Here is a 20,636-nt window from a genome sequence, read left to right as displayed (position 1 = left end):
TCTGCAACCAACCCCGCGAACTGAGCGCAGCCGCGGAGCCCGCGCGACTGGCGCCGCAGGCTGCGGCGGTGCGGAGGGGCAGGCTCGGGCCCCGGGTCCGGGTGGCCGGGCAGGAGGGTGCTACCGGCACCGGGGCTCGGGCCACCCGTGTGCTCTGCCACCCCGGGCGCGTCCTGCGGCCTCTCCGCACCCTCAGCGCCGTGCGGGCGGCCAGGGCGCGCTGCGGCGGTGGGCACGATCGTGTGCTACCGAGCGCGCGCGGTGCTACCGCGACCGCGTGTGGAGGGAGGGCCGGCTCCGCCGTGCGGGCTGCCGGAGCAGCGGAGGGGCGGGAGGGGACCGGCCCCTGACGGGCAGCTGTAGAGCAACGCCACCTCCTCTTCCCCCCTCCCTTCCCCTCCCCGCGCGCGGGGATCTCCCCACGCGCGCTCCGGGGGGCAACGGGCGCGCATGCGCCGGAGCCAACGCGGGCCGGCGGAGCGGCGGCGACGGCGGCGGTCGGAGAATGTCGGGCGCGCGGGGCGGTGGGCGCGTGGCCCCTCCCCTCGGCGGGCGCGCGGCAGCCGCAACGGCGGCGGCGGGGGGGGGAGGAGGAGGAGGCGGCGAGGAGGCGGCGCCTGTGTCGGCGCTGGAGGTTGTGTCCTTCCTGGGGAAGCTGCTGTGCGCAGTCGCGGCGCTGAAGGCGGCTCTGTACCTGCTCCGCAGAGTGTGTCTAGCGATGGCCTGGAAGTCGGGAGGCGCCAGCCACTCCGAGCTCATCCACAACCTCCGCAGTGAGTCCGGGGCGGGGCCCCTCTCGCCGCGGCCGCGGCGGCGGCGACCGTTACCGGCCGCTCGGCCGCACGCACTTCGCATTCCCGCGGCGCGCGCCCAGCCGCCAACTGTCAAGGAGCCGCGCCGGCGGGGGGAGGAGGCGAAGGCGGCGCCCAGCCGGGGGGTGTGTGTCTGGGTGTTCGTCTGGGTCCCTCCCGGGAGGGCGCGGCGAGCGGCGCCGCCGCTGTCCCGCAGCCGGGCGGAGGGCGGCGGCCGCTGGCGCAGGGCGGGCCCGGGCTGTTGTTGCGGGAGGAGATGCGGCGGGAAGGGCGGCGCCGATGGCGGTCCCGGAGGGGAAGCGCCGTGCGGCGGCTGTGGCTGTTGCCAGCTCGCCGCCTCCCCCACTCCCCGGCCCCGTTTCTGCCGCCTCGTCCCCGCCTGCCCGTAACGCTCTTGGGCGAGCTGAGGCGGGGCCGCGGCGGCGGCGGCCGCGGCTCCGGGGGGCCCGTGATCCTTCGCACGCACCGGGCTCGGCGTCCCTCTGGCTTCGCTCGGCCGCCTCTGCCGAGGCAGCGAGGCCCCTGGCACGGCGGGCGCCGGAACGGCCGTGTCAGTGGGTGCGCAGTGACCGTCCTTCGGGCTTTCAGACCTCGGCTAAACGCAGCAGGAGCTCCTCGGGTTTGGGAAACGCGCCGAAGTGGCCGAGGTCGTTTGTGTTGAGTGAAGGGGGCGTGTGGCAGCAGTCCCCTCGTGAGGTCCGAAATGGGCGGGTTTGGCCCCAGACCCGGGTTGCTCCTTTCGAAAAGGTGCGCTGGGACCACTGGGAGAGGAGCTGTCGAGGTTACAGACTTCGCTGTTGCCGAGCTCTCCGGTGACTGCCCGGGGCTTCGCGTTCGTCCCTCCTCCTTACCGAAGGTTTGTGCTGTCCCCGTGCTGCGTGTGGAAGGTACTGGATGGGTGCTCTTCACGGATGTACTTCTGTACACGTCTGTAGGGTCATTGACATGTCATCTAGGCTGAGAGGACAGGATGATAACGCCTGTTCAGAGGTTCGTTTTTTCGTACTAGACTCAGATTAATCGGTATTAGATATGCTTGTAATGTCTCTACACCTGGTCTTTCCCTTTCTCTCTTCCTAGATATAAGAGGATATAGATTTGGAACCTGTATTATGGCAGTTGTCTCCTACTTTAAGTGATGCTTCAAGACCACAGACAATTTCACCTGTTTGGCCTCCTTGTTATTTTGGAGACATAGGAGAATTATCCTTGTTGTTTTCTCCAGGCTGCTTATGTTAGATCCCTCTGATCCTGTGGTCTGTTCCAGTATTTTCTTTCGCCGTCCTTTTGAGAACTCTCCCATCCAGTAGAGCAATGTATACTGAAGTGACTTTCAATTTCACTGTAAAAAAACGCCTCTTTAACAAAGAAATAATCACTTCTGTACTCACGAGAGTTGCAGTGCGTTTTTTTGTTTTGTTTTGTTTTGCAACTTTAAGGGCTAGAAATACTGTTTTAGTGAAATTCTATTTCTTTACACAGCAGAGGAAAACTTTCTGACATAAAAATGAATGTCAAGCTCCAAAATATATCCAAAAAGTTGTTATTGCCAGAATTGTCTATGGCTCTGAGAACCTGAAGGCAAAACTGATTTCTTTGTTGAAGAAAACAATGACAGTGTTTTTCAACACATGGAAACTGTTTAGAGCTTTGCAAATAATAATAATGAAGAAGTTAAAACCCACTATAGTTAGTACAAAGCAATTGTAGTATAGGAAGAGGAAAGTAGACCAGAAGTGTTTAATATTGTTATGGTAATTACCTGGAAAATTACAGTCTGTAATTCCCCCCCCTCCTTTTGCATACATATGGCAAAATATTTTGAGGAGTGTTAAATAGTGGATTGGAAGTAAAATGTTGTAGAGGTACAGAGGCCTTTGATCTTACAGCCAGATCGTGTTGTTGACCTCAGTGGGACTCTAGTGGCGGTGTTGCCCTTTATCAGTGCAGAGCAGTTGCAGGATTAAGACTAACTTTTAAATAAAAAGTTCTCTGGGTAAGAGAATACTTTGTTACTAATGTTGGAAATAAGTTTTGAAGAAAGTACTGTTGTATGTGGTTTATAATTCTCTCAGGTTTTTAACAAACTTAAAAATCATTGGTTACAGCAAGACTAAAAAGTTCTAGAGAATTCCTTTTGAGTAGTGAGATCCCTCGATGTAGTTAGCTTTTTTTTTCTGTAAAAACAGCTAAGCAGCATAGCGATTCTAGCATTTTTATGCCAGAAGTAAGAATACAAGGCAGAAGAGGTTAATTTGATGTTGTCCGATTGTTTATCTTGTGTATAACTTAGTAACTGAGTGTGTAATTTAGTGTGTAATTTGCATAACTTAAACAAAATAATGCAGGTTGTAGTGCCCCACAGTATATTTGCTTCTGCAGCAAAGCCTGATTGAGAGGTTCTTGCTCCTGCCCTTCCGCCACAAGTCTTCTCTTCACCGAGCTCATAGAGCTGCTTGCGAGGGAGGCTGTGTCGTAAGACTGGGTCATTTTCTCATTGCTCCCCTTGGAAATATTGAGGTTTAAACTCCCCAATATCTGTACGCTGTTGTACTGTTGTGGTTAGAGAAGCAGTGAAGTTCGTTACGGGTGTAAGTGGGCTGGCGAGAACGGGAGCTTCTTAAACTGATTTTACTTCCAAATAAAAACATCAATGGAAAATTCCTGTAAGCTATGTATTCTTTTGCTTTAAAGCACCTATAAGGATTATTCTTCGTTATAATGGATCTTTGCTAACACTTCTATTTTGTGGCAATAAAGTGCTCTGATTTTGTGAAACTATGTTAACATATGCTCATTGCTCATTTTTCACTGTTGCCTTAACTATAGAAATAACTTGCCTATAAAAGAAACGACCGTTGTGTTAGAGCAGCGGTACATGCTTTTGTGTATTTGCATGCAGATTTAGGCAAGTGTTCTCTACGAGTCTTATCTCGGCTTTCAACTTCGAAAAGGGACAAACTAATGAAGAGGGTCCTGGAATTCTGCATATTTTTCAGTGCACACTTAGAGAGGTGGCTGAAGAATGTTGCATGACTTTTTATTTTGTAGTTTTAATTTTTATATGCTTGTTGCATTGTAAACATGTTCTTACACCATTAATTCGAGGCGTCATAGATACACAGTTTGTGATGTACACAAAATAAACTTGCTTAAAACGCACTCTTCTTCACAACAGAAATGCTGTCCTTGAATGTGCTGTTTCCATGAGGCTTTAAGCTGCTTTGTTTTCCAGTGATTCTCAAAACTAGTTACCATTTTTAAAAATGCTTTTTTCCCTGAGTTTTTGATTCTTCCAGTGTTAGAGCTGTTTGAAATAATTACTCTGTAAAGGTGAAAAATATTTTTAATCTTCTCCTCTTCCTAACTGAAAATAGTGCCTTCAAACTTGAGCAAACTTTCCCCCTTAAAAATATTTAAATGAAGATCTTTTAGCAGACAACACTTCTAGGAAGCTATCTAAATGCAAGATTCTGTAGGGTTAGAAATCATGCTAAACATAGAAATAATTGACTGTGTTTACATACATAACTGTAACTTGAGTTTCTTTGTGTTATAACTTATGTATAGGGATGTGGAGAAAGCAGGAAAAGACTGAGTAATTGGTGACTTATTTACTGTTACCTTGCTTAGGTGAAGATCTTTGGATTCTAAATCTATATCTCACACACACACACACAGAGTTATCCACTGTTCTCTCCTCTCACTATTGGGTCATTTTGATCTCCTTCTGTCTTTCATACTTGAGCTCTTGCCAAGTCCAGTTACTTTACACGCCAACATCTTAGAAATCAGCTTTTCTTCCCCTCCTGCAGACCTGAAAAATTGATTCCTGTCCAACTCACAGTCCATCAAAGTTAATTAAGTTTCCTTATCACACCTCTCTCTCCTCCAGTCAGTATGGTATGCTGCCATATCACAATCTTTCTTTGCTTATTTCTCTGATCTTGTTGTGCCAATGGTGTTATAACCACAAATACATGCCTTGAATCCACATTGTCAGGTGAAAGTGAAGGTGAATTAACTTGGCTGTGGCTGAAGTGCTGCCTAATATTGTTAACCATCTGTGGGCTTGTTTCCTGCTGCACTCTTTTCTCCTCCTCACCTAATAAACTTGTATCATAAAAGTTTGCAACTGTAACTTACGGGATACCACAAAAACTGTCAAATTTCGTGCCTCACTTGGGACCAGATTCTTAGTTTCTCAATGTATGTAAATGGTGTTTCGAATCAGTATGTATTCAAATATTGTCAGACTTTAGCAGATTCTTTTCTTAGACATGCTAAAGAGATTTCTCTGAGCATTGTAATATTTACATGTTAAATAATTAAAAATGCTATCTTGGCTAGTTTCATCATGGTGAAGGCTTACCTACAATGAATCTGCACCTTTGTTGCAGATAACTGATTGCCGAGGACAAATCTCTTTGGCAACTGCCGTGAGTGCGAAGGCATTGAATATGGTGTGGCTAAGCCTAAACGAGGTTCAACAAGGACTAAATATTGGCTTGGTTTTGGTTTTTTCCCCTGCCATGTTGTCCTTCTTGGTTTATCGAAATTTCTTCTACATCTGGCTAATTTTGCTCAAGGAAGAGTAATGTAACTTGGATGAACATGAAGAAGAGAAATAGCAATGGAAAATTAGAGCAATAAAAACCACGTAACCTAAATTTAATCTCTCCACAGTCATTCGGCTGCTTGTTGCGTGCATTCAGTGAACACACTTTCCTTCAAACGTATATGTTGTCTTGAGGCTTGAGTGACTAAGCATTGTAACTCATGGCCAGATAGTGAAACAGGTGGAAATTGAACTGTATTTTTTAATTAAAAATTAGCACATCCACTAATATGTTAGTTTAAGAATATCTAAAATTTCTTAAATGAAGTTAATGTCTCAGGTAGCATAGAGTTGAAATCTGTGATGCTATTTTTTGTAGAACATTGAGATTTTATTTTTGTTAGTGACTAATTCAAGTAATTACCTAAAAGAGTTGCCACAAGATATTTTTTAGTAGTGATTCGCCCACGTCCGTGAAGTATTTTGAAGGGATTTCTACACCAATGTCCTGTTAAAAGTCTGTATTCTCAGTCATCCCGGAAAAAAAAGAGGTTTTGGCTGCTTGTTTATATCACAATGCTTCATAATCAGTCACCTCACTTTAAAAAATGTTTTGGTCTTTTCCTTAATTGAAGGTTTTTGTGTTTTTTTGATCTCTGGTTGGATTTAATGTCATAATAGAATTTTTTTTTTTCCTGATAGTCTGAACCTGCCTAAGAATCCGTAGTAAAATGGGTATAATTTTAGAAATCTGTCTCTTACAGGAGATTACTGTTGCTTGTGGGCATGCTAAAAAGAGGGAATCTCCCATGTTTTGGTACCAATATAACTCCAAGCTTTTCTTTTAATGCTACTATTTCTTTCACCTTGATGTAGTATTAAGTGCTATTAGTAAGCTGTGAAAGAAATGCATAATGTTTGTGTTCTTTTGAATGACTGTTTCTGTGGATATAGTACCTCAGTCATGTTTGATAGTGCTATGGTAACACTTTTTAAAGTAAAAATTTTTAACACTGTTACAAGATGAGGTTAATTTTATTCGTGTTTTTAATTTTGATTTAAATTACCAAATTTTGGCAAAAATAGAGTGAACTCTTTCAGAGCTTGAGACCAGCAAATTTTTGGAATGGCATCTCTCCTGGACTGGATGACTTTTGAGTTATGTTTTAAGACTTCAGAACCTGAATACTGCAACATTGGATTTGAGCACAAAGTAGTTTTAAATGCTTGCACTTGTGAAATGTACAAGAGATGGTGAGACAAATACAGCTTTATAAATTCTTCCTTATTTCTGCTAGTGTGACAGTTTTGTGTCATTTTGTCCTAAGAGTTGGGTTCGTGTTTTGCTGATTTTTTGATCTTCCTCAGCTTTTGCATAGTACTAGTGCCTGTTTTTATTTTTTTTTTAAAAAAAACCCCCAACTTTCATAATAACAGACTGTTCATGTGGTCTGGCTGCTGGTCTTGACAGCATTGGCTTTTCTGAAAGCAGGTCAGCAAAGCAGTTGCGTGGAATCTGCTCAGTAAGGTGCAAGATACGCAACATCTGCCCTTAAAGATCTCCTGTAGCTGTTGAAGTCGTCTTGCCTCAAGTCTTAGTGTGAGGAGAATTGCTCATCTGTCTGTCCTATCCAGCTAAGTTTGTCTTAACCTCTGCAACAGATTTTAGTTATTACTGATGGTTGTTGCCACTTTACATTGAACCTTCAGTTTTGATGTTCCATGAGAAGTCAACTTCACTTGAAAGTGAAGTTCAGCTCTCTCAAATACAGAGGGATCAAGGTGTGCTCGGAGGTGAAGTCTCCCTCATCTACACACAGGTGTTAAATTTTGTTGGAGAGTACAGTGCTATGTTCTTGCAGGCTGAACTCAACCTTAAAGCCACTTTTTCCTGTACTCCTAAAGGTTCTTCACTCAGCTGCTGGTACAGATTCAGACGAAATCAACGTAACCATTTCAATAAATGTGTGTCATGGACAGCGTTTGTGATAAAAATATGTGCTGTAGGACTATGAGCAAAGAACTAGCATGCCTTTCTCCACCCCAAGGGAAGAAAATGATTAATACCAACTTTGCAACATTGGCCTACAGTATTGAGGGAGCAATGCAGCTGTGGTTAAATATGTCTAAATTAGTCACCTGCAGACTTTCAGATCCATGAAAACGAGTAGAGAGCTCTTATCCATTATACTGAAGGGACAGGTTGTTTTTGAAGGTGATCATTATTAATTAGGGAAGGAGTACTCCCATAAAGTAAAAGTGAAATTTTGGAAGGTAAATTTGTATTTAACTGAATCTTGAGGCTGTTTACTAGTTTGTTGTGTTGAACTTAGCTTTTGCTTCCCATGTGGTTTTACCTCTGCATGTTTTGAGTTGCATTTAGATGCTCATTTAATATTTTTTAAGAAAAAGAAAAAATAATTTCTGCCTTTTTGGGATTTTCATGGGATTTGATCTTTGTGTCTAATTTCTGGACTCCAAGATTAGTTCTGATGGACTCTTAATTTCCTCAGTCTTTCTGTCGTCGCGTCTCTGAATGACAGACTCTCAGCTGATTCCTTCGTTATCTGTGTGCAACGTTCTGTTTGAATAATGTATTATCGTCAATTCAAATCACAGTGGTAACAGGCGTGCAGCTGGTCGTTTGAGGCCGATAAATTAGCAGCAAAGCACAAGAAGTTTGTGTGTATGAGTGGTTTAAAAAACGCTTGTTTGCAAACACCTGCTTTCAGTTTCTCTAGCACAAAGAGCTTTGCATGTTTTGGGGTCAAGTGTCGTTTATTAGATGTTGGGATGCTGATCCATAACTTCTTGATCAAAGTGCTTTCTTTGTGTTCATAGTTAACAGTGAAATCTTCCTATGTTTGTAACTGAATTGCTTTCTTTCCCATCTTTCTCCTTCCTCTCTCCACACGAAAAGATTCCCTGACCTTAAAAAATCAGTTGGTTAGCAGCTTAAAACCAGCTAACGTCAAATTGCTTGAAAATCAAGGTGTGGTTTTGTCCAGCCCACTTTCCTCTTGAAAGTTGCTAGCTGGTCTGCATGGGTCAGGTGGACACATCTGGAAACTGTTATTTGTTGCTTAAGTAACTTTAATCTACTTGATTTGGTCTTTTGTAATATACAGCTGTGTGTGCTTTGCATCACACTTTGAGACCTCTGTGTGAATTTGAAAATATCACTGGTTTGCTGAAAAGTCGTCTCCATGAGTGAAGTACTTCGCAGTGGTTATAGAGAAAGTACTCTGGGGAGAAACTGAACTATGTGGATGCTGAAATAGTCCCACAGTAAATGGTTTTGAGGTGTGCATGAGCATCTTGTTTATGTAAAGCCAGCAACAGGAGGTGTTTGAGTAGCTGTTTATAGTTTGTATAGTAAGCTTATGTGCTGGATCTTATCATGTGGCAATGAGACATCCCTTTTCTGATCTGGAGGCTAGTGTTGGTGTAAATGTTGATGACTAGTATTTTATGGTTTGGTTGGAAACTTGTTTGATCAACAGTCAGGATGCCATCAGTAATGTAGGCAGTTTTTTGAAAGATAAGCACTTCAGTAATGTATTTGTTGCTAAACGAAAAGGTAGATTGTTTACTTGTTGCAAGCCCATGGTGTCTTTTCAGACTTGAGCTCTTTTTTCCTTGCTCTGACAACCAACTGCCCAGTTTCCCAGGTTCCATTCAACATCAGTATATTTCTACCTTCAAATCCAAGGACTGCTGTGTGAGCTCTTTCTCTGTTTTCATGGTGTTATTTGTGGAAAAGAGGCAGACCAGAGTGAGTTTTCAAAACATGCTCCAATTATGTCAAGTTGTCATTGCCACAGCCTTGCACAGAGTAACTCTTGAACTCCGCGGGCCGTGCTCCAGTTAAGTGGTTGCTTTTTGGCTTCAACCCTTTGAAGCTTAGGAGTCATGCTTCTATAACTCTATTTATTAGAGTTTAATTTTGATTTTAAGCTGTAAGATAGTGTGTTTGTGTATTAGCCTTTGTTTGTAAACACTTTATAATTTAGTATTTAATTTGTCTGCAGTACTGTTTATCAGAGTCTTGAAACCCAGCAGTCTCCTCAAAGAGAGTGCTCTGTGCGTGTTATCATTGGAAAGGGTAATCAACCTATATATATTTAATTGTGAATTATTTTCCTGCAATATGTAGCTTCCTTTTAAGATTTAGGAAATGTTTTTCATTGGCATTTTATTAATAAATAATTTATTGTTGATTGTCTTGTTTTTTTCGTCACTTAGAGACAGTATGAAATTAGAGTGTCGTCTTCGTAATATAAACTCTTATTAAACTCTTATTATTGGCTTTTTTAGGGGATATACTTGTTTTCTGGACTTCAATTCAGAACCTGATAGAGATTTGTTCCAGACAGAATTAAGGTCCTGGCAGTTGGTCATCTTGAGACTGACTGCTGCTGAAAAGAATTCATTGGATTTCAGTACCTCGCAGTTGCTGTGTCCCTCTAAGTTCAACCATGAGTCTAAGAAAAATTCTTTTTGTTATCAATACATAAAAAAGTTACTACAAAGTCAGTATTGACTTTACTGTTTAGGGCTTGATTGGTTTTCTTAATTCTCACCTAAAATTTGTTGTGTTTTTTACTTAGGACTGCGTAGCACTAGTATTTTAAGAGTTCACTTTTTTTTTTCAACTCTGGTGTTCTCTGTTGTATAATAAGCACATTTGAAGAGCAGACTGAATCAATGAGGGGAGAATGTGATGCTCTGTAATCCCACATTCAGAGCTGAGAGAGTGTATTTTTTTATAAACAGAGATCTTATTCAATTATTGAAGTACATAGCTGAGACACAAGATCCAGTTTTCCCACCCAGTTCTGCTGGGGACTCTCAGTATGGGTAACATGCTTAACTTCTTGTTTACCGATGGAAAAGATGACACTAATCAAAGACAGTACAACAGTCAGCAAATCTCAGGAGTGTTTGCTGAATGAGAGCATCCTGAATGCTCAGAGTTTGTAGAACATTAGTAGCTACTGTTTCCAATGTTTGGGGGGTCATTTGCCTGTTGTAAGCATCACACTTCATAAAGTTATACGTACTTTGGCTGAAGCAAATTTTTCTGCTTTGTTTTGCGCAGACATCCACAGGCAATCTCTGCCATGGAGCTCTTATACTCTGGTTAAACAAATTGGGAAGAATGAGTAAAATATATAAGTAAAATAATAGAATGAGATGGAATAAAATTGTAAGTGCCAAGAACTGAGTTTACTTACTGATATTCTAAGTAGAAAGATGACAGGAGTAGATGAGAGAGTAGTGTGAAAGAAGAGGTTTGGAAGAAGGCTGCAGTCACAGCAATACAGAGGAGGTCCTCTGAAAACTGGGGGAGGTTCTTGGCCTTACCATAGGGCCCTGCAGTTGCTCTTTCAAGCTGGAAGCTTGATCCGTGTATTCTCTGCATGTTTTCTTTTTCTCCAAGGCACAAAAGGGAAGAGCAGATGGCTACCTGTAACTTTTAGAATTTGTGCATCTGTCTGCACAGTACACAATCTCAAGGAATAAGTCACTATTTTAGATCTTTCTGGAGTGCTTCTCAGCTGCTGCTTTTTGACGCCTCTTCTGTCCCCAGAACATTTCTCTCTTCATTCCTGTTACAATCAGCTTTGCTTATTCTCCTGCTTCTCCTTTTTTTTAAAGTAGATTTATTTTAGAGACACTAATTTATTGGTGATACGTAATGAGAATCTAACAATAAAATTTTGTTTGTTTGTTTCTGTGCTTTGTCCGCAGAACTGATACACAACTAATTCCAAGCGGTCAGGGGAAAACAATTTTTTTTTTTTTAACTGTCTTATTTGTATCGTCAGTGCCAGTGCGTTAATGGATTTATTTGTTTTCTTTTGGGGGACAATTTTGCTCAGTAAGTAAACTTAGGAACTGCTGTAAATGCCTGCTGTCTAAGATTAAAAAACTTGAATTGAAATGAGGAGTTTTTTCTCACTGAGACTGTAATAAACAGTTATAAATTAAGTTAAAGCACAGGATATGTGTAATGTGTGTGGTCTGTGAGAGGACTATATGCTTTTTCTGGGACTTACCAGATATAGAAATAATTCTAAAAAAGAGTATTTTTTTAAAAAGAATTGTTCTTTTCCTTAGTAATTTAATAGTATATTCCTGTCACGGTTCTATTTGATACTTCGTCTTCAGACCAAAAAGCAAAATGTTTTGAGGGGTTATTTTGCTCTCTGAATTCAAGCCTCTGTTATGTAGGATAATTAAATCCTGGACACAGGTAGTAGATAAGAAAAAAACAAAAGAAAATCCCACGATTTCATAGATTTTCTAGGTTGGAAAATACCTTAGAGATCATCCAGTCCAACCGTCCCTAATCTCCCATTAAACCATATCCCTAAGTAGTTCATCCACCCTTTTCTTAAAAACATCCAGGGATGGAGACTCAACCGCCTCCGTGGGCAGCCTATTCCAGTGGCTGACAACCCTTTCAGAGAAGAAATTCTTTCTAACATTCAACCTGAATCTCCCTGACTAAGCTTATACCCATTTCTTCTTGTCCTATCACCCATCACTAATGTAAAGAGCCCTTCCCCCACCTCCCCACCATCCCTTCTCAAGTATTTGTAGGCTGTAATCAGGTCTCCCCTCAGCCTCCTCTTCTCCAGGCTAAACAGCCCCAACTCCCTCAGCTGCTCCCCATAAGTTTTATTTTCCAGCCCCTTGACCAGTTTAGTCGCCCTTCTTTGGACTCGCTCCAGGAGCTCAATATCTCTCTTAAAGCGAGGGGCCCAAAACTGGACACAATATTCCAGGTGCGGCCTCACCAGTGCCGAGTACAGGGGCAGGATCACTTCCCTGTTCCTGCTGGTCACACTATTCTTGATACACGCCAGTATCCCATTGGCCTTTTTGGCCACCTGGGCACACTGCTGGCTCATATCAAGCCGGTAGTCAACCAAGACCCCCAGGTCCTTCTCCGCCAGGCAGCTCTCCAGCCACTCCTCCCCGAGCCTATAGCGATGCTTGGGGTTTTTATACCCCAAGTGAAGGACTCTGCACTTGGCCTTATCAAAGCTCATGCCATTGGCCTCAGCCCAACGATCCAGTCTGTTCAAATCCCTCTGAAGGGCCTCCCTACCCTCGAGCAGATCGACACAGCCTCCCAACTTGGTGTCGTCTGCAAACTTACTGAGGGTACATTCAATCCCCTCATCCAGGTCATTGATAAAGATGTTAAACAGAACTGGACCCAGCACTGAGCCCTGGGGAACCCCACTGGTGACCGGCCTCCAGCCGGATTTAGCCCCATTTACCACCACTCTTTGGGCCCGGCCATCCAGCCAGTTTTTAACCCAAAGGAGGGTGTGCCTATCCAGGCCAGCAGTTATCAGTTTCTCAACCAGAACACTATGAGAAACTGTATCAAAGGCTTTACTGAGGTCAAGGAAAACTACATCCACAGCCCTTCCCTCATCAACCAGGCGGGTCACCCTGTCATAGAAGGTGATCAGGTTTGATTGGCAAGACCTGCCTTTCATAAACCCATGTTGACTGGGCCTGATCACCCGGTTAACCTGTATGTTCTCATTAATAGCACTCAAGATAACCTGTTCCATGACTTTGCCTGTCACCAAGGTCAGACTGACAGGCCTGTAGTTCCCCGGATCCTCCGTCCGTCCTTTTTTGTAAATGGGGGTAACATCCGCCAGCCTCCAGTCCAGCGGAACTTCCCCAGTGAGCCAAGACTGCGCAAAGATAATGGACAGGGGTTTGGCAATGACATCCACCAGCTCTCTCAGGACTCTTGGGTGGATACCATCAGGCCCCATAGACTTGTGGGCATCCAGTTGGCGAAGCAGATCCTTGTCCTGTTCCTCTTGGATCACAGGAGGTTCGATTTGCTCTCCGTCCCTGTTCTCAGACAGCATAGGCCAGCTCACCTGGGAACTACTGACCTTATTATTAAAGACTGAGGCAAAGAAGGCATTAAGGACCTCAACCTTGTCCTCATCCCTAGTGACTAATGTACCCCTAGTGTCCAGTAGGGGCTGGAGGTAATCTTTAGCTCTCCATTTGTTATTAATGTATTTATAGAAGGACTTTTTGTTGTCCTTGATGGAGCAGGCTAGTCTAAGTTCCAGTTGGGCTTTTGCCCCCCTGATTATCTCCCTACATGCCCTAACTTCCTCCCTGTAGTCCTCCCTGGATGCCTGCCCATTCTTCCAAGACTTACAGACTTCCCTTTTTCTTTTGAGGTGTTCCAAAATCTCCTTTGTCATCCAAGCTGGTTTTCTACCCCGGCGACTCGATTTCCGGCACACAGGGACAGCTCGCTCCTGTGCCTCCAGAATTTCCTTTTTGAGGAGTAACCAGCCCTCCTGGGCTCCCTTACCCTTGAGAGCTGTCTCCCACTGTACTTTATTAACCAGACTTATAAACAGTCCAAAGTCTGCTCTCCCAAAGTCCAGCTTGGCCGTTTTAGTGCTCCCCCTCCTAACTTCCCCCAGAACTGAGAATTCTATTATCTCATGGTCACTATGCCCCAGGCGTCCTCCAACCATCACGTCTCCCATGAGACCTTCTCTGTTCACAAACAGCATGTCTAGGGGAGCACCTTCTCTAGCCGGTTCACTGACCAGTTGCAATAGGAAGTTGTCCTCCACACACTCCAGGAATCGCCTAGACTGTTTTCTGACTGCCATGTTATGCTTCCAGCAGACATCCGGTAGGTTAAAGTCACCCACAAGGACAAGGGCTAGTGAGCGCGAGACTTCCCCCAGTTGTTTAAAAAACAGTTTGTCAGCCTCACCGTCCTGATAGGGTGGCCTGTAGCAGATTCCCACTACAATATCCGCCTTCATAGGCTCCCCTTTTATTTTTACCCACAGACACTCCACCAAGTCATCCCCAACATTAAACTCTAAGCAGTTTAGACCTTCCTTTACATAAAGGGCAACCCCGCCACCCCTCCTATCCTTCTGGAAGAGCTTGTAGCCATCCATGGTAGCGCTCCAATCATATGAGTCATCCCACCATGTTTCTGTGATGGCAATTATGTCATAGCTTCCCTGGTTAACAAGGGCTTCCAGTTCCTCTTGTTTATTGCCCATGCTGCGTGCGTTCATATAGAAGCACTTAAGTTGGGCTCTTGACCCCATCGCACCCCTAGGGGGGGTAACTTTAATACCTATGCCGTTTTTTATGGGATTTTCTTTTACCTCAATGCAACTTGTATGTTCCCCCTTACTACACATATCACCCCCTACTATCACTGAAGTGGCAGGCTGAAGGTACCTGCCTACACTCCTCTCATCAGACACTGGAGGGCCGTCCTTGGCTGTTACTTCTCCAAGTCTGGCAATGCCCCCCACCCCCTTCACGTCTAGTTTAAAGCCCTATTGATGATCCCAGCTAGTTCTGCAGCAAGTAGCCTTTTCCCCCATGGAGACAAATCTGCCCCATCCCTGGATAGAAGACCTGACCTTGAGAAGGTCAGCCCATGGTTAAAGAACCCTAGGTTTTGTTCCTCACACCGCTTTTGTAGCCAATTATTTAAATCCCCACTCTTTGTTTTCCATCCCATGTCATGTCCCGAAGTCGGTAAGGGTAGTTGGGAGTAAGGGTAGTTTATACTGTATTTTTTAATGCAAGTGATAAATTTCTTCCATTTGTTTTCTAAAGTTTTCTGTTACTCATTAATGTCTCTTCGGAACATTAAAAAAAAACAATGTTAAAAAAAACTTGAATAAAATTACAAGGAAGAATGGCTGCACCACACAGTGCTTCTGACATTTTAAGTGCATGTGCATTTACATTTTATTTTGAAAAGTGAACAAAGATTCAAACTGTTTTGATATAAAAACTCATTGGCCTCAGTCTGCCCCAGCATAAGAATTCTGATTCTGTAGGAGTTTCTTTACGAGAGGATTTTTCTTTTGCCAATACAAAAGAGAAACAGATCTTGAAAATAAAATACTGATGTGGCAGCTTGATGTTTCTAACCTGCTTTTGTATATTTTTCAGTAATTACTCACTCACACTTTGTATTTCTAAGAAGCTATATATATTGTTTAGAGTGTAGAGTAATATCATTTTTTTACTATATTTACAGGAATATCAAAGGTGTGCATGAAGTTGAGTTTTTCTGGGAGACAAGTCTTTGCAAATTGTCTCTGCTGTTTCAGAAAAGCATCTGTAACTGCTGGGAAAGTCTTGTTCAAAGATCACTGGCTTAAGCATTGTTTGATCTATGGACCACGACTTAAATTCTAGTATGATGAGGGTTGGAGTGTAAAGAGAGAGTAAGGTAGCATGATTTTTCACAGTATTAGGAATATATTAATCTATTTCCCATGTTCTTGCATTGCAGAAGGGAAACAATGCCTTCAAATTTTTTTCTTTATTTGTTTATTTATAGAAAATGGAATAATCAAATCAGACAAGGTATTTGAAGTAATGCTGGCTACAGACCGTTGCCACTATGCAAAATACAACCCTTACATGGATTCTCCACAGTCTATAGGTAAGAACATCTAGTAAAAATGATTGAGATTGATCTGATTTGCATAACCGTGACTGCCTTTGTCATGTGTATGTTAAGAATGTGAAGATGATTTTAGAATTTGGAAATGTGTTTAGTTCTTTATTAGTTTATTGAATACTTTTTAACTAAGTTTCATTGTTATGGAATGCAATTGGCATACTTGGATACATCAAGTCAATGGATGTCCTTTAATGAATATTAGTACCTGTAAATATATATTTATGTTTTAAACCACAGCAATTTGTGATGATGCAACTGATGTTTAAATACTTAAAAATAATTTGTATCCAGTTTACATCGTAAACAGTCTCTCTTTACAGAAATGATTCAGTTGAGATCAATGCGGAGTTCCTGAAACTTTTACATGAGTTTGTTTTTTTTTAATATGAAAATAGACTTTAAATGCGAAGATCTGCTGATAGGACAGTTGTTTAGGAAGATTGTTTCCCATCCAGATCCCAGTTTTATTTTTTCCAAGGCAGGAGAATGAATTATACAAGTGTACCAATTTATTTTATTTTATTTCTTTTTTTTTTTTCTTCTTTAATAGTAGATGATGAGAACTATGAATGGTAATAAGATTTTGTTATTCGATAGGAAAATTATTGATGTTTTTCTTTAACAGAGAGTGGTGAGAATAATGAATTGTAATAGGATTGTATTAGTTGTATAGGAAAATTGAAAAATCTTTTATTATACATCTTCAAAAGCTTATCTATCTCCACAGAAACAAATATAAGTGAGTATTACTTCATGTTTTCTCGTAGGTATGTGCTCTTTGCAAAATAGATGAGGTTGTTGCCTCCAGAAGTTCTATGGTCCCGACCATATCAAATTCAAACTAAGAAATCCAGATTTTTACATAGGGACCGAGTGAAAAAGGCATTACGTTATTGAGGGAGACATTGCTCTTCTGAACTTGACATACTTGATCAAGCTAAGGCAATATAGTGACAAAATGGAGATTGTAACAGAGATCAAGGATGGAACCTTTTTTTCCCATCCAGAGTTGACATGGCATAGCTTTCAGATTATATTAACTCCCTTCTGAAGTAGCAGTACCTGTGTAACCATTGGCAGGGGGGGATGTGTCTAGTGCCCTGAATGAGGGTGACAATTAAGGTATTGCATTTTACAGTCAAGGTTGCTGTCTGAACAACGATCAAGATGTTCCTCTATTCTCTTGTTTTACAGGTTTCCAAGCAACAATCAGTGCTCCACATATGGTAAGCTTTAAACTTTTGTGAGTAGTGTAGGTGACTTTATAGACATCCAAATGCTTCTGAAATAGTTACCGAGCAAATTTAATGAACAGTTGATTGCAGTGATGCTGTTGTGAACTGTGTAGTAGGAGGGCACAGAGAAGATTGAGCCAGACTTTTCTTGGAGATGCACAGTGGTAGGGTGAGGGGTAGTGGACAAAAAAATGCAACATGGGAAATTCTGATTAGTTTATAGGGTGAGGGGGGGGAAAAAAAAAGTCCTATTGTGGATTGTTAAGCATTGGAACAGGTTTTGCAGATTGTGGAAATTCCGTTCTTTGCTGTACAAAGGAGCTGATTGGACAGGACTCTAAGCAGCCTAATTTAAATTGCCCCTGTGTTGGAAAAGGATTGGACCACAGGATTTCTGACTCTGTAATTTATAAAAATATAAGAACTCTGGAGTGGCTAACAGTGATTTCTATGGTATCATATTGCTGTAATGCCTTTAATTCTTTGGACAGGAAAAAACCCAAAACATTGTATTGAGATGCAGGCTTTTTGTCAAGTGATTTGAGACCAGGACATTGATAACTGAGTGTTAAGAGGGGATTTCAGAACATAGATCTAGCACTAACATAATTTTTCTATGTTTCTTTGTTTGAAATGAAGCATAAATAGAAGCATATATTTTGTCCTTGCAATGTTTGGAAACTGTCAAACATAACATTACTAAGTCTGCTCCTCTTTACTAAAAACTACCTAGTTGGGTTATAGTTATCAGTATTAAAAAAAAGTCAAGAATTTCGTATAGAAACATTAATGATTTTATTCAAGGAAAGACAGAAAGAAGTACTATGGCTAAGAGAGAAAATCAGTATTAATTATGTTCTCAAAATTTTAACTCACTTAAGTTGTTATCTTTGAATTAACCTATATTTAGCACTAACAGTGTATGAAGTATTAGAGCAAAAAGGAAATGTATCCTCTAAGCAAATGTTCTAACAATAAATGTTCTAATTATTTCTGTTTTCCGGATGTGATGGATTAAGCTATAAGAGTGTGGTAATGGCTATCTCTTGAAGGAGGAATTGTTGTTTTAGTGTGCAGCCTAAGCTTAGTTTGTGTACTGGTACATCACATAGGAAAGCAAAACTGCTCATGAAGCGTGTCTGTAGACTACTGCATTTCATACATGAGCCTGGCTATCTGCCTTTGTAAAAGGCAACTTCTTTTTCCTACTCTTTGATTCAGCAAGTGTGCAGGTAGTACAAGAGGTAGTTTTAATAGCCATTTTTCTTGATGTTCCAGAGCTGCCTTCTTCCTAGCTAGCCTCTGTCCCAGCTTATTTCAGTGTATATAGCATAGTGATAAACTAAATTCTTTATGAGCCATATACTGCCAGAACAGTAAGAGCCACTAGACCAGAAGAGAATTAAATCGATTTCGGGTGTCTCTCTCAATAAGTGTATATAAATTCAGTGTGTGCTAGAAGCTTGAATGCTCAGATGAGTTTGTATCTATATAAACGGAAAAAAAAAACCCCAAACATCTATATACACACACCCCCCCAGAATTTGTTGAAGTCAATGAAATAACAATGATTATATCATGTAGTTAACTCGCCCCCTGCTTTTTTTGCAATAGAAAATAATTCTGAAATATCTTACACGAATGCTTAGTGCATTACCCAAAATCACTGAAGAAATAAACATATATTGGGTAAAACAGATACTTTAAATATTTTGAAGTTTTCTGTCTCTGTCTTCTCTTAGCATGCATATGCTCTTGAACTTCTGTCTGATCAGTTACATGAAGGAGCCAAAGCACTCGATGTAGGATCTGGAAGTGGAATCCTTACAGCGTGCTTTTCGCGAATGGTGAGATACTTAGTTTAGTCTCTTGACCATCAGAACTGCTTGAACTGTAACATAACTCCGAATTAAAGGGGGTAAAAAAGAAGCATCATTTGTACAGTGCACTGACATAGATTATACAGAAAATAACTTATTCTCCTGCATGTGGTTAGTACCCATTTCTTACCCTACGTGGTTGAGTTAGAGTCCAGTAAATCATGTGATGGTGAAGAAACTGCCTAGAGGGGAAGTTTGTTTGTTTGTTTTTTTCCTTGACTACATTTTAGTGTTTCTTTTATAGCTAGGTGGTGTTTGTCTTGTCCAGCCCAATTTTATATTATCTTGTATAGTTATGAATGTTCTCATTGTGGTCAATTGTCATGTCTTCCTCCTATGATGAGAGCTTAGTGAGACCTAAAAGAATCCTGTTTGCACAGGAAAATGTATTGTATGTATATAAATTGTCTTTGAATTTAACTTATTGTTTTTCTTGTTACTATATTGCATGAGCACCAGTTAAGTATCCATTTAATCTTTTCAAAGTTGGATATTAATTTATATTCTTTTTACTTCTTCTCCAAAAAATTTAATCTCTGGGTTGTTCAACCTGTACGTGTTCCAGAGTAATTCTCTGTGGGTCCACTCTATCTTACAATAGGAAAAAAGATGCAAAAAATTGTTTTATGATGGCTATAACTACAGTACTGTTAGACTACTTTATATTCTGGAATAGAGTCAGTTCTTCCTTTTCCATTCCAGGACTTTATCATTGCTTTATAACTAGCAGAGACCTTCATTAAACAGCCAATTAGGTTACTATTTTTGTGTTTCTGAGAAGTTAATTTTGAAATATAGGGATGCATATGATAAATTTTCGCATGTTTTTTTTGGCTACTTGGTTTTGTGTCTTCAAACACTGATCTATTGAGTCTGCAATCACTTCTGGTTTCCTGTGTTAAGAATTAGATAAGAATGTTTAGAACTGGGCAATGCACTAGCAAACGTATTTGTTTTTTAAGTGCTAGCTGCAAAATTTAAAGAAAAAAAAGGTAGTTGAAATAAGTTGACCGAACTGCAATTTAGAGGAAGTCTTAAATGTCAACTATTTAACTTTCTACCTATGATTTTTGGTCTAACTTTATAGTCAATAACCAAGTGCTAGTAGCACGCATGGGAACTCCAATCCTACAAGTGTTAAAACTTTTGTTAAACTTATGTGTGTTTCTCCTAAAAAGTTATGAATGCATAGAGGAATAGCAATTTTCAGTAAGACATGTGATAAGGTGTGGTATTGTGCACTTTTTTCTTTTAAAACAGCTTTCTAAGAAAGGCTGAAAACATCTGCAGAGAAGTCAGAATTACCACAGAAAGGAATTATCTTCCTAATTTTGCTGAGGTTATTCACACTATCTTTTTATTGCCATATGAGTGTCATGTTCCTCTTCTGAATCCTCTTTGGTGGTGTTCTGTGAAATGCCTTACAGACATGTGGTGTGTGGAACATTGGATAAATGCTTTTCTTCTGTTTGGTAACATCACTACTGTGCAACACAGCTCTTGCTTCAACCGCTTGAATGAATGTAGATAAGGCAATACGTACTGCTCTGACTTTATTTCTCTGTAAAGGTCTTTCTAACAGTGTCAAAAGCTTGGAAGAGGTATATTATGGGGATTGACAGTGAA

At 41.5% G+C, this 20,636-nt stretch overlaps 1 protein-coding gene across 3 annotated transcripts in view; it reads left to right on the top strand.

Annotated features, from left to right (window-relative positions):
* The first annotated feature begins 505 nt into the window (after positions 1 to 505).
* The window catches only part of PCMT1 (protein-L-isoaspartate (D-aspartate) O-methyltransferase), a 35,627-nt gene continuing 15,496 nt past the window's right edge, over positions 506 to 20,636 (top strand). For 2 of the 3 annotated variants that reach the window (XM_086631491.1, XM_086631492.1), the window contains exons 1-4: positions 506 to 773; positions 15,770 to 15,874; positions 17,090 to 17,121; positions 18,873 to 18,977. In XM_086631491.1, coding sequence (XP_086487617.1) covers positions 506 to 773; positions 15,770 to 15,874; positions 17,090 to 17,121; positions 18,873 to 18,977 — 510 coding nt within the window. The remainder of the gene's footprint in view (positions 774 to 15,769; positions 15,875 to 17,089; positions 17,122 to 18,872; positions 18,978 to 20,636) is intronic. The other variant, XM_086631493.1, reaches the window with a different exon arrangement.

The sequence above is a fragment of the Tauraco erythrolophus genome, chromosome 2 (genome assembly GCF_009769465.1).
Source record: "Tauraco erythrolophus isolate bTauEry1 chromosome 2, bTauEry1.pri, whole genome shotgun sequence".
NCBI classification, from domain to species: domain Eukaryota; kingdom Metazoa; phylum Chordata; class Aves; order Musophagiformes; family Musophagidae; genus Tauraco; species Tauraco erythrolophus.
Note: the sequence above shows the minus strand (reverse complement) of the source record. Positions and strands in the feature narration are given on the sequence as shown.